The 12,353-nt window shown below is 47.8% G+C and overlaps 1 protein-coding gene across 1 annotated transcript in view; it reads left to right on the top strand.

The window, feature by feature from the left end:
- The window catches only part of CSMD2 (CUB and Sushi multiple domains 2), a 2,010,406-nt gene that overhangs the window by 1,984,665 nt on the left and 13,388 nt on the right, over window positions 1–12,353 (top strand). Inside the window, exons 66-67 of the mRNA XM_069622557.1 lie at window positions 2,609–2,770; window positions 2,979–3,091. Of these exons, the coding sequence (XP_069478658.1) occupies window positions 2,609–2,770; window positions 2,979–3,091 (275 nt within the window). The remainder of the gene's footprint in view (window positions 1–2,608; window positions 2,771–2,978; window positions 3,092–12,353) is intronic.

The raw sequence follows: 12,353 nt of genomic DNA, 5'->3' as shown, positions 1-12,353 counted from the left end.
GAACTCACCATGTACTGGCCCACCAGAGTCCTAAGATCCACCGGGTCTGTCTCTCTCATAAGGCCTGTGTCAAGAAGAAGAGATTTTCAGGCAAAACGCTCCCTTTGGAAGAACCTCCAGTTGAAACCCACCAGTTCAGGGAAACAAAACTGCATTGCAGACACCTGTGCAGACATACCTTGGACTCTGAGATCACTCGCGCTAGTACCCGTTTGCTGCAGGCCTTTTGCACTGAGCTGTTGCTGCCATGTTCCCTGTGCACTCAGCTTCACTTTACCGTTGTTATGTGTTCTAATGTATCGTATTTGTATTTTGTTATGTAGCGCACACTGTGCGTAGCTCTACATAACACAATATCAAGCGCACTTCTCCCAATGTTTCCCGTTATTTAAGTGCACTATTAATTTTAATTGGTTATATATAACTAAGCGCGGACCCGGGGATCGAACCTGTGTTGCTCCACGTCGTTTTTGTTTCCAAGGCGAGCATGTTGCCCCTGAGCTATCCTCCTAACTGACCTGAAGAACTCTATGTAATCAGACTCTCGTTTCCAACCTTTTCCTTTTCACCTTAAACCCCCGCTGCAGAAATCATGCAGATGGTGGGTGTTGATTGTTCGTCGTGGGTGATGGTCCATTGTGCGAAGACTGTAAATCATTCACGTCTGGGGCGCCCACATTATTTCCCTGGCAAACCCCCTTTTATCCAGCGAAAGTGGAAAATATCCATGCTGGGGTGCAACTGCCACCAGAACACTGTCATCACATGGCACCAGTAATAGACTGAAATATTTGAATAAACGTGATCGCCCACACAAACAGTAACGTGAGCATATTGGAGTCCTGCACAACAGAGATATGGGTCTAAGAGTGCAGAGTGAACACCTCCAAATGCTGTGTGTCAAAGGCAGAGGTGTTGCTAGGTCTGGAAAAGATCTGGGGCTTCACTCATGTCAGGACTCGGGGGCTAGTGGGCCATTTGGTTGTAGCCCCTGAGCTTCTAGCCAGGGCTACAACCAAAAAACCCAGGACTATAGCCCCTGAAACCGCCCCCCCACCCAGCAACGTCTCTGTCCTAAGGTATGTTCCGTGCACTCACCAACCAAGTAATCCAGGCAGTAAACACAAGCACACATTTACACCTCCCTCACTCATTTACATGTGCACCCATTCACCATCCACTCACACACACTCAGCCACCCATACATCATGCATTCACACACATTGCATAACATACATATTCACACAGCCTTCCATGCGCCCACATAAACACACATTAAAAAGAAAATGCATTTGCTTGCCTTTTTAGAATCTGTTGCTCCGAAGAACTGCTTTGCAGGACTGGTAGGCCTCCAGCTCCCTGCGCCCCGCAACAGGAATGCTAGTTCCTGTTCTGCAAAGAGCAGAGAGCCGGGGCCTACTCCCAAAGAAAAAAAAAATCATTTGCATTTTGGAACCAAACCATATCGAAAAAATGGTCTTTCTGAAGTCCTAATGACTTCAAAAAGAAACTATATATGTCTTAAGTCCGAGGGCCCTCCCAGAACATCTGGTGTTTGGGCCCCAAGCCCTGCGGGAGCTGCGGGGGCCTCTGCCACACCAGTGTTTGCTATAGGATCACAGACTGTAATAGACGCCCATGATGTATGTGGTGCCAAGGGGGATGTCACCCTTAAGACAGAATTTTAACTCAGCTGGTGCAGGATGTGACATCACTATAAAGGTGTCAATCCACCTAAACAGATCAAGGTAATTGGTGAGTTTACTTTTAGAATAAAAGTGTAGGAAGAAGTTTAAACTTGCACTGAACATTTCCTTGAAAAGCAGGTGTGTTTTATTGGGGGGTTTTGGATTACCTGTGGGAGGGGGCGTGGTGATGTGGTTTGTGGGTAGTCGGGGCAGGCCAGCAGAGAACATAGTTCCACTAGTTCTTTTTGTACTTGGACCACTGCCCAAAATATATCCGAAGGGTGTGGGCAGGAGGGTTCGGAAAGGGCCGCCGACCCAATACCACTGTGGGAGACCGTTGTGCAGATCTAAGGTCTGCTCCCACCGCCTGAGCCAAGCAAATCATACACTGCAACATTCCAAACGCTGCTATGACAGGTAGGGGCAGGTTCTCCAAAAAAGGATTGCGCAAGTGATGCGGTGTGCTAGCGCATCTCATCGCTGTCACCAAAAGAGAAGATGCACTTTATGCACAAAGGGCAGCACAACGTGTGCATCTCTGATACCCGTTTCCACCCCCTTTGCACACTTGCATGTCTGTGCATTTCAGTGCGATGAAAACAGACATATTCCTGTGTGCCTTTTTGGAACAGGCCAGGGTAACTTTTGCAACACTTGAATTTCTATCCCCCAAAGAAGGGCAGAAGTGATTTTATTTTTGAGAATAAGGTGAGCTGCACATTTCCAAAACGAATTCAAATACAAGAAGTGCACCCTCTAAGTGCTGGTGTTTGTGAATGTGTTCCACTTCTGAACGATTTACTGTATATCCTGATTCCCTCGGAACTGTGTCCATTCGTAGCACAGGAGTCTTAATGTCGCAGAAGTGCTGTCCCATTTGTCGTGTCTCATTGCGCGAGTTTTATCTTTCGGCTTTGCAGTTCCAGTGGATGTCTTCTCCAAGGGCTCCTTGTGGAAAGGTTCCTACGAGTACCTGGGGAAGAAGCAGCCGGCAATGCTCACGGTGACCTCGTTCGATTCCGTCAGCAGCAAAGTCAACGCGACCCTAATAGACCACGGTGGGGTGGAGCTACAGCTGTCAGGTAGGGTGGAATGACCCCAGCCATTAGCAGTTAACTATCGAGGTTTCTTTTTCTGAGCACCACTGACATAATTACAGAAATATGTATTCATTAAGATTCATCTGCGACTAGTGTTATGTAGCCAGACGTATCCCTCCTTGAAGGATTGGCGTGAAGCAGTGGTGGGTTGGTCAGTGGAGTGCTCATTAACCACTTCTCTACTTTCCAGGGGTTTACAAGAAAGATGACGTCCACCTGCTGCTCCAGCTCTACCAGCTCCGAGGCCCAGTGGAAATGTTTGTCAACAAGTTCAAGACGGATGATTGGTCATTAGACGGGCATGTGAGTACTGAACACCGAACAATCATCATGAGAGATGTGGTCTACCAAGGCGGGGCCTTCAGTGGAATATCAGTGGAATATCATATGGAGGTCTGTCATTACTTACTTCCAGTAGACCAGGGTTTTGCAACTTGCAGCTCTCCAGACCTTTTTGACTACTTCTCCCTTGAGCGCACACTGTTGACTTTTGCTACGGCTAATGGGAGTTGTAGTCCAAATGGTGAGCCAAATGTTGCAGACCCCTGCAGCGGACCAATCCTCAGTTTGTCTTTCATTGTACTGTTTTGCCCTCCTGCCCCATCTTTAAATATCTCTAAAAGGTTACTTTAAGATCGAGGTCAGTAACTATGGTGATTAAGCAGAAGGATGTTGAGTCATTTCCCTAGATTCCACTTCTGGACACCTCTGATGGATTCACATTACACAAAGATCTAGTCATTTCTGTCAACAACCATTCAGCTTCTTTGCTGACTGCAAAAGTAAAAAGGTGACACACAAATGTGTGTTACATGTCTTCCCGGTTTTCTGACGTCCGGTTAGAGTGGTCTTATGTTATACATGACATATGCTATGTTTTCAGTAATTATACTGTGCCCATCACCACCATAGTGGTTTTACGGTGCCTATCCTTGTCCGAGAAGCAGCATATTGTGCCCCCAACAGGGTGTCATCAGAACATGGTCTAGCAAATAAAAGAAGGATTGGGATTATAGGAGGTGATCGGAAAGGAGATTAGTTAGTGGACAAACACCTTGGGGAAAAACACATGAGGTTAGGACGAGGGATCATGGTTGTGTTAGATGGGATGCATGTATCTTTGCTGCAATTAGTTATTGGTAGGCATGAGAATGGTGGTTCGTGTGTGGTTGTGTGATGGATGAGAGAGGTGTTCAAGCGGGTACTAGTGCTACAGTTTCGTTTTTAAGAAACCCTCCCTGTAACAAGCGAGAACTGGGTTTTCCAAGCCAGCTGAGAGAAATGTCAGCAGCAAGAGTTGGACGTGTATAGATGAATGCAAGGGAAAAACAAGAGCGAGATGATGGAGGGAAGAGGAGAGCAGATGTTGAACTTAAGTCCAATAATACAAGTTCTTGAGCTGTAAACCTGGTCACAGTTCACCTTAACTTTAAGATGACTGATCTCTATAGAGACAGTGTGTGATGTCCCAATAATATAGAAAAGTTTAATGTCTCAGTGCTTATTTGGTTCCGGATTCGATAAAATATCCATTATTCAAAGCAACCATAGGTCATGGATAAGGCGAGTGATAAACTGAAAAGCATTGATGCCAGTAAATTAGAACCAGAGTACCTCACAATAGCTCGTGTGTACACAAAACATGTTAAGTGCTTAGAAAGCCAATTATAACCAGCCAGGAAGTGTACGCTTCCACATACAAGGTCCAACTAAAAAAGCTAACTTTTTTATCATTGCACAAAGCAGCTTACACTGCAGTGCAATGGGGTGCATTTAGTTTTTCCCTAGACTTACACTCAGAGGATTTGTGGTCACTCTAGATGTGCTTAAAAGATGGGCTGGTGGCAGCAGGGACTTTTCCCCACTTTTTGGGGAATTTCATTTTAGCTTTACCGCGTTTACTGTGCCACGAGACTTTTCGCCTGTTCTTTTTCCATCTTGTTTTTTTAGCCTTCTTGCTGGCCTCAGAGGCCAGGAAAATCCTTATAATTACTTCCAGTGTGCGGGAAAGCAACAGCTTTTGGCGGGCTACTGGAGGGCTGTGTGAGGTTGCAGGCAGGATGTGGGCTGGGTCAGTCTGACTCCAATCCACATTATGGTTCTTGTGTGTCTGAGTGGTATGCATGAATGTTCCCACAAGTGGTCCTGATTGGACCACTGCTGGAGTGTGTGTGTGGGCTAGTCCTTCTATTGGCTAGTAGGATTTTCAGCTCCTACCTGGCTTTTAGGATAAGAAGAGGACCCCTGCACCCATTCTTCGGAGATCCTGGAGAAACCTGAAGGAGCCAAGTAGTACATCCAGCTATGAGACCCACAAAGAAACATGAAACCTGACTGAAGGAGGCCTGGAAACCAACTTCTGCCACGGCCCTGGTGGAGCCCTGTCTTGCTCTTGATCTTTAGCAGCCCTGCGAAACTTCTACGACCCATAGAGTGGAGGAACCATCCATTTCTGACGTCTGCTCGGTGCCCAGAACAAAAACCACCTCCGAAAGTGACCTGGAACCGTCCTGTGGTAGACCAGCTTTTTTTGGGCTACCGTGCCAACTTCATCACTGCACCGAGTTTCGGCCTTAAACTTGGTGGACCCTCAGCTGCCAGTCTAAGGCTACGTCCTGTGAGATTTCGCCGTCCTAGCACAAAGGGGACCCGAGATAGACCGAAAAGTCCAACCATGGTTACTGAGTCTTGTTGCATCGCTCTGTACGAAAACTGCTTACCTGACCCGAGTCCAGTCGTGAGAGGGGTGCTGCATTGAGAGTTTTTGCATGCATCGACCAAGAGTCCTTGCACCTGCAAAAGACACCAACTGGAGTGGAGCTCGAACCTTGCAACCCCTGGAAATCGAGGACTGTGTATTATGGCAGGAAAAACAACGTAGGACATCCTTCCTTTGTTCTACCAAGTCTGGGGAAGATTTGGGGTAAGGGGGGTAAATTATTGAGATTGTAATCTACCCCTATACTCCCATTATAAGTCAATAGTCTTATACTAATCCAATGTCTAACACTATTGGCTTTGCCAATGCTTGCCTATGCAAGACCCTGACTGTCAGGGATACTTTTGGGCATTAGTCAGCATTGATCCTTAACTCTAAGAACCCATCACTGGACCCCAGAGACCCAACCTGCATTTCTTCTTGCATCATAAATTATGTGGAACTGTATCCTGAAAAATAGGGCACAAGGCCCCAGGCAAGTTAGGGCTGGACAATTTTAGCTAGGAATCATCGTTGTGGACTTCTTTTGCGTATAATACTTGTCTACCCATTCCTTTGCAAGAGTATTTGATTTGTATTATGCTTCACACCCCAGCAAATGTATATATGTATTTAGATTGATAGTATTGTGTGATCAGTTTACCTGCTTGTATTCATTTTTCTATAGTGTGTTTTGGCCATAATTAAATAACTGTATTTTCATACATCCTGTCTAAGTGCAATTTATGATGCCCATTGTGTGACCTGATTGTGGACCCTTTACAAGTTCACCCCTCTGTAGAACTTAGCCTACACCTCCTGTCACTGCTACCTAATCTGTTTAGGCTACGGCTTCACAGAGTTGTTCCTTTCACAATATAAGTTGGCCTCCTATACATCTGTCCACCAGGCCAGAGTATAGAAAATCAGTCCTAACAATGGTACATTTTCCGATAAATTGATGACAAAAAAAACACACAAAAAAATGTACTGAAGCACAGAACTGAGAACAGACTGGAACTCTCTCTAAATCGGAACTGATCTGTTTTTATTGCTTATTTGTGTTCTGGTGAACCGCTCTTCAAACGCTGCACACAGCAAGCAAATGAAAACGCTGTACAATGACTTGTAATAGCAACAAAGCAACACCATTTAGAGTCCTGTAGAAGTGCATCCAAATGCAGTATACACACCAGATACATACTCATTTTACTACCAAAAGAAAATGTATTTAGAGAGTGGCATGGCCAGACACTAGAAAAAACATTGAGCTGATTTCTGACCTTAGGATTCTCCTATCAGCCGTCCTTCAGGACAGCAAAATGATAGGGCCTCATCATGAGTTGGGCGGTATCCCTGCGGTAAATGCGCTGGCATTCTGCCCAAATCTATTAGGGTTAACACAACTCGCTCTGGCGCAATTTGCGCTGGATCCCGAATTGCAGTGGCGCTGTTAATCCCCTTTTATTTTGAGTCCGAAGGACTCTACGGGGCTGGCCTGACATGGGGGTGATACCTTAAATAAAGAAAAAGAAAATAAGAGATCAAATAGCTTCATAATGTGGTGACAGCTTGTGTGGTCCCTTCCTCCAATGTTGTAGTGGTTTGGTGATTTGGAAAGAGGCCATTGTGAACAGGATCCCTCTAGCACCAATAGGGTTAAAGGCAGCTGATGAAATGATGGAGCGGCCAAGAGCATACTTGGTGGAGTTCAGAATTCTAAAACATTCACGGGAATAAGCATTAAATACCAGCTAAACTAAGTGGCAAGTTCAGGTAAATATAGGCGTTGACAGCAAGTAAGCAGGATTGGTGTGAATTGTTGAATGTTCTCATGAACAATTCAGTTTTGAGGGCTTTCCTGAATTCTTGTGCTGTGTGTGAGGACCACCTCTATGATGCCAAGGGAGGATTCCCTCACAGACCTTTCTACCACTCGGGGGGGATAGCCCAGGGGCAACATGCTCGCCTTGGAAGCAAGACAACATGGAGCAACACAGGTTCGATCCCGTGTCCACGCTTAGAAACCTCTGGGTATTTAGCACCTCATAAATAACCTATCATATCATATCATATCATATCACTGCTCGGCAAATCTGAGAGATATTCAGCCATGGGATGAGAGGAAAGGGTAGGAGGAGGGGGTTTTCCAGTGGCTCACCCCTAGCTGCAGGGAAAACAAAAAGCACCAAGTATCAAGCAAAGCACCAACCTACAAAACAAGCAACTATCAACATCTGTGTGCACCTGGTAACTGGTCGATGATCATGAAAATCTATAGGAACAGTTTAACGGGGAATAGCGATGGGTCGACTTGGGAAGAGCCAGAGTGTGTGAGTGCAGGAAGTATCAGGAGAAAGAGGCAGTAAGTCTGTAGATACAGTGTGAAGACACAGAGAGTTGGAAAGTTATCCACTGCGGTAAGGATGAAGGATGGATGTCCTACAAACTCTAATGGCTCAAGGATGAAGGATTCATGGCAGAGAGAAATACCAAGCAGGGAGAAGAGAAGGAATGTACAAGGAACCAGGACGCAACACAGATGGGGGAAAATAAAGTCAATGGCCCTCATTATGTGTTGGTTGGTGTGGAATTAACGTGCCGGTATTACCATATACAGGCACGTTTCTGCATCAACCAACTACAAGTTCGCCAGTGTGGTGCCTGAATTACCTCCAGCTAAAAGCACTCACCTTACCGGCAAGAAATAGTCTGTAATTCTGAAAAATCCCACAGGTATTTACTACCGCCACCAACACTCATAATCTGGGAGTACTACCACCAGACTGAGTGCTGGTAACGGTATTACCATTTGCAGGTATCCTGCCAGAATTACTGCCAAGATACCAACAATGCTGTAATGAGGGTCAGTGAGTTGGATGGGAGCAACCTGCAGTGTAGTAGCCTATGAAAGAAGAGTCCAGGAAACAGGAAGGGAGACAGAAATCCGGTGAAGGCGGAAATGTAGCAACTAGCGCCAATCCAACTGCTTGCAGAGCCAGGCAATCCGTTGGCAATTCTATTAAGACGAGCTAAGGCCAAAAACAACATAAGACAAGCAGAGAGACGTGAATCCATTAGCAGAGTCTAGAGGCAGGCAAGGTAAATGATCAGGAAGGCGGCCTCTCGAGTGAGCATTCTGGGAAATGAACAATAGCAGAACTCCTTCATGAGCACCGGGGGCAGAAGAGTTGTGCATGGATTGCAATCTGACTGGACTCAGCATGTGCCTGTCCCCGTGGTGGGAATCCCGCCAGGCCTACAATCCACATTGCCATACAGCGAGCTAGGAGGTAATGCATAATTGCCACAGAACCTATGGGTCACTCACACTGTATGGGACATGGCAGTACCCCCTGAAGGCACACGAAGCCCAAGCGCTATCAGGGATTTCACAATAGACTCGAAGGACAAGACCAGGTGTGCGGCCAGCATGAGCATACTCCCAGGAACTAACTTCTGCTCTAAGGCCATTGTAATCAGCAAGATCATCGAAAACACCCGCAGAGAAGGAGGAGTTCAGGATGACTTTAACATCATTCTCCTTATGCCCCTACACATTCTCTGTAGGTGGTTGTGGTGGAGGACGAGTATCTGTTACACACTTATGTTGTTTCAATGACTTAGGGATGTCTGGCAGAAAGGCAGGTGCATTGATGCGGCCCAATTCTTTATAAAGCCGCACATACCAGGGTTGTAGAAGTCAAGCACCTGGAATGTGCAAGTAACTTGGGAATGACACAGCTTTGAAGCCATCCTGTAAATTGGGAAGCCTTTTTGTTCTCAGGCTAGGAGGTAGTTGTCAGTAAGTGGCTGAAGGCTGCCCATTAGAACAGGCATTGAATCCCTGCTTGAACTCCTGCTGCTCCAGCTCGGAGGCCTGCATCCTACATCTAGCTTCCGACACCCCGGCTCGTGCTGCCAACAAGCCTCAGACATTATCTAACAAAAGAAAGCTCAGACTTGTATGATAGACTATTACCCCAACCTGCAGCTCATCGCCTCACACAGGACAACGTGGCGGCAGATTAGGAGAGGGAGTCCACAGAGGCACCAGGGTAATGTGAACAGTTTCAAAAGGGTGCAATGTGCGTTTGGAAGCCCAGAGAAGCCTCCAGAGGTTGCCATCAGGAAAGATCCACGTGGTCTCCCAGCTAGCAACCACCAGTGGTGGAACCTGGGGGGCAGCGGCCCCCATCTTCTTGGCTTCCTCTGGGACCACAAGAACATTAACCTGCATCTAACCCAAGCTGCTCTTAATCGCTGTGTGATCCATGGTCAATGCCAATCGCAGGCCTGCAATGCCCTGCACCACAGCAGCTACTGGATAGGTAGCAGAGGGTCCATGCTGGTTATCCAGGAGCCGCGAGCCTCCTCAGACTGTCAAGGACACCTTGAAGATGCAGAGGTGCAGCAAAGACCTTCCTCTACCACCCCGCAAGGTTCACACCCAAGGGATGAGAGTAAAGGTGAGGGACATGCCCGCCAATGGATGTTTGCCAGTGACAGGCTAGGGCTTATAAATGGCTCATTATAGTCGGCTTCGTGCCGGATTCCGGCCTCTAGGCATGGCGGGACCGGGATTTCAACTCGGGCCAGTCAGCGTTGTCTTGTTGTCTTGTCTCATCTCCCAGTCCAGTTCTTTGTTACATATCCTTTGAGCTCTATTGCTCGCAGGGGCATTATGACGTCAGAATGCTGCCCTTTGCAGGTCTGGGCACCGTGCATAAAGGGCGGCAGCAGAGCCAGGCTGTGTGAAATGCTGGTCTCGGGAGGCGGGTAAGGGATCGTGCATGGTGAAGGTGGCAATAGCAATCAGTCCTCTGCTCTCCATTGCGCTATGCATGGCAGGAAAGTAAGGCATGATTTCCATGAGACCTGCCGGGCACCTCAGCAGTCTACCCTACGATGCATTCCTTCTCAATCCTGAAGGGAAGACTGGCAGAGTGCAGCCCAATAGCATCCAGGAACCGCCGGCTGCGGCCTAGTCTTTAGTAAGTCTCTTCTCGGTAAGTGACACGTTCCTTCATTTCTTCTCGTCCACTGTCATATCGGACCCCCGGAGGCGGTGGCGCTGTGCTATGCTGGCTCCACTCCACACTGCCATGTGTAATGACAGTAGCTTGCTAAGAAGCAATGATTGGAGGTGAAAGTTATTCCATACCAAAGTTTGGAACATTGTACTCCATTGCAAGGCAATTGATAAGTGTTTGGGGCTTTTCCCGCCCGCGGGACCTTTGGCAGGTGATCTCCCGCCGGCGCTTCTACTAGTTAGTGGCATGTGTTTTGGTGCCGGCGGAGTAGCAACTCCATTTCAAATGACGCCCTCGTGAAGTCCGCGAATCAGCCACGTGTCCTTCATTTTTCCGAGTCGTATCATAATCTACATCCAGTGCATGTAAATAGACGCTCGAGTATAAAAAGAACAGGCGTAATTGGTATTCGGAGAGGGTTGTTAACATACAATAGCTGCAGGGCTATTTGAGCAGCTGCCCAGAACAGGAGGGGCCCCACTGGCAAAGTCTGACATGCATGACACGAGCCGAGGTGGCATGGGAGCCAGCAGTGCCAGCTGCCTTTTCGAAGACACACCAGTGTGTTGCCGTTATGCTGAGGACCGGCTTTATTTAAGATGAAAATGTGTCATTCAGTCATTGGCCTTTTGGCTGAGAGTCCAGTGGGCGAATAACGGGGTGGGGGGCTGGGGGAAATGGAAACGGAGCCCACAACGCATTTCAAACGAGCCAGCAAACCTCCTGCATTGAGTAATCAGTTCAAGTTGACGCCATCTTGGACTGCATTTGAACTCGTGCACTCAATGTGAGGGCACTTTCTCCTCCAAGACCTTTTCTCTCAGGGTGCACAGCTAGAGCAGCGGTCTGCAAGCTGTGGCTATTGCAATCTTTCGGACTGCAACTCCCATCAGCCCTACCCATCGTGCTCAATGGTGATAGATCATGGGAGTCGTAGTACAAAGCATCTAGAGAGCCACAGGTTGCAGGCCACTGTAACCATGCATCCACGCTACCCACCACAGATCGTTCATGTGTGGTATCCCAACAGCCCTGAAGGCAGCCAACGGGTTCAAGGGGGCTTTGCCAACATCCACGGTGCTGCCTTCCTGTTCGTCATCAGCAATGACTTAGGTTTCAGCTGAGGCGCTGTCACTCCCTGCAGCTTTCCATCCCTAGATTGAATGCAAGCGCCTTCGGTTTAGCTGCACCATTTCTTCCTACCTAGGCAACTCACTGGCATCCGCTCCATTCTCAAGGTTGTTGGGGCGCTTGCCTCCCCACATCACTGGCGCCCTAGACCTGGGGGTTAACTTGCTGAATTCTGCAGGTCACACCTGACCTAGATGTTAATGCCGCTGCCTTCTCTGCCACCATTCTCTGCGCCTCTGACTGCAGTCGAATCATTGCCATTGAGAGCCAAAGGAATCTTACTAATGGCCACTACTGGCCGCTTCACCATTCCTTAAAACCGCCACCAAACCTTTCCAACTATAATGCCAGAAAAGAGTCAGTCCTGGCTTCCTTGCACTGCCCCTTCTTATGGGATCCACTTCATCCACTGGCCGGTCTGATAGCACAGTGAGTAGAGCGCTCGCTTTGAGATCCTCTGTACCTTAGGTGGCCTCTGTACCTAATACGCTCTCACTGTTCTGAATTGTGGTAATCAGGGTTTTTCTCCCCCCGCAGGATTCTCAAACTTAGGTGGCCTCTGTACCTAATACGCACTCATGCATTGGAGGTGCACTGTTCTGTAATGTGGTAAACTAGGGCTGGCCCTCTCTCACTGCCTGCGTGCTCTCGTATCGTCTGTCCTCCTCCCCCACTCCCTCCTACTCCATGGTGCTCTCTATCT

The sequence above is a fragment of the Ambystoma mexicanum genome, chromosome 11, assembly GCF_040938575.1.
Source record: "Ambystoma mexicanum isolate Mex_15411 chromosome 11, UKY_AmexF1_1, whole genome shotgun sequence".
Taxonomy (NCBI): Eukaryota; Metazoa; Chordata; class Amphibia; order Caudata; family Ambystomatidae; genus Ambystoma; species Ambystoma mexicanum.
The sequence above is the reverse complement of the archived record's forward strand: the minus strand, read 5'-3'. Positions and strand labels throughout refer to the sequence as shown.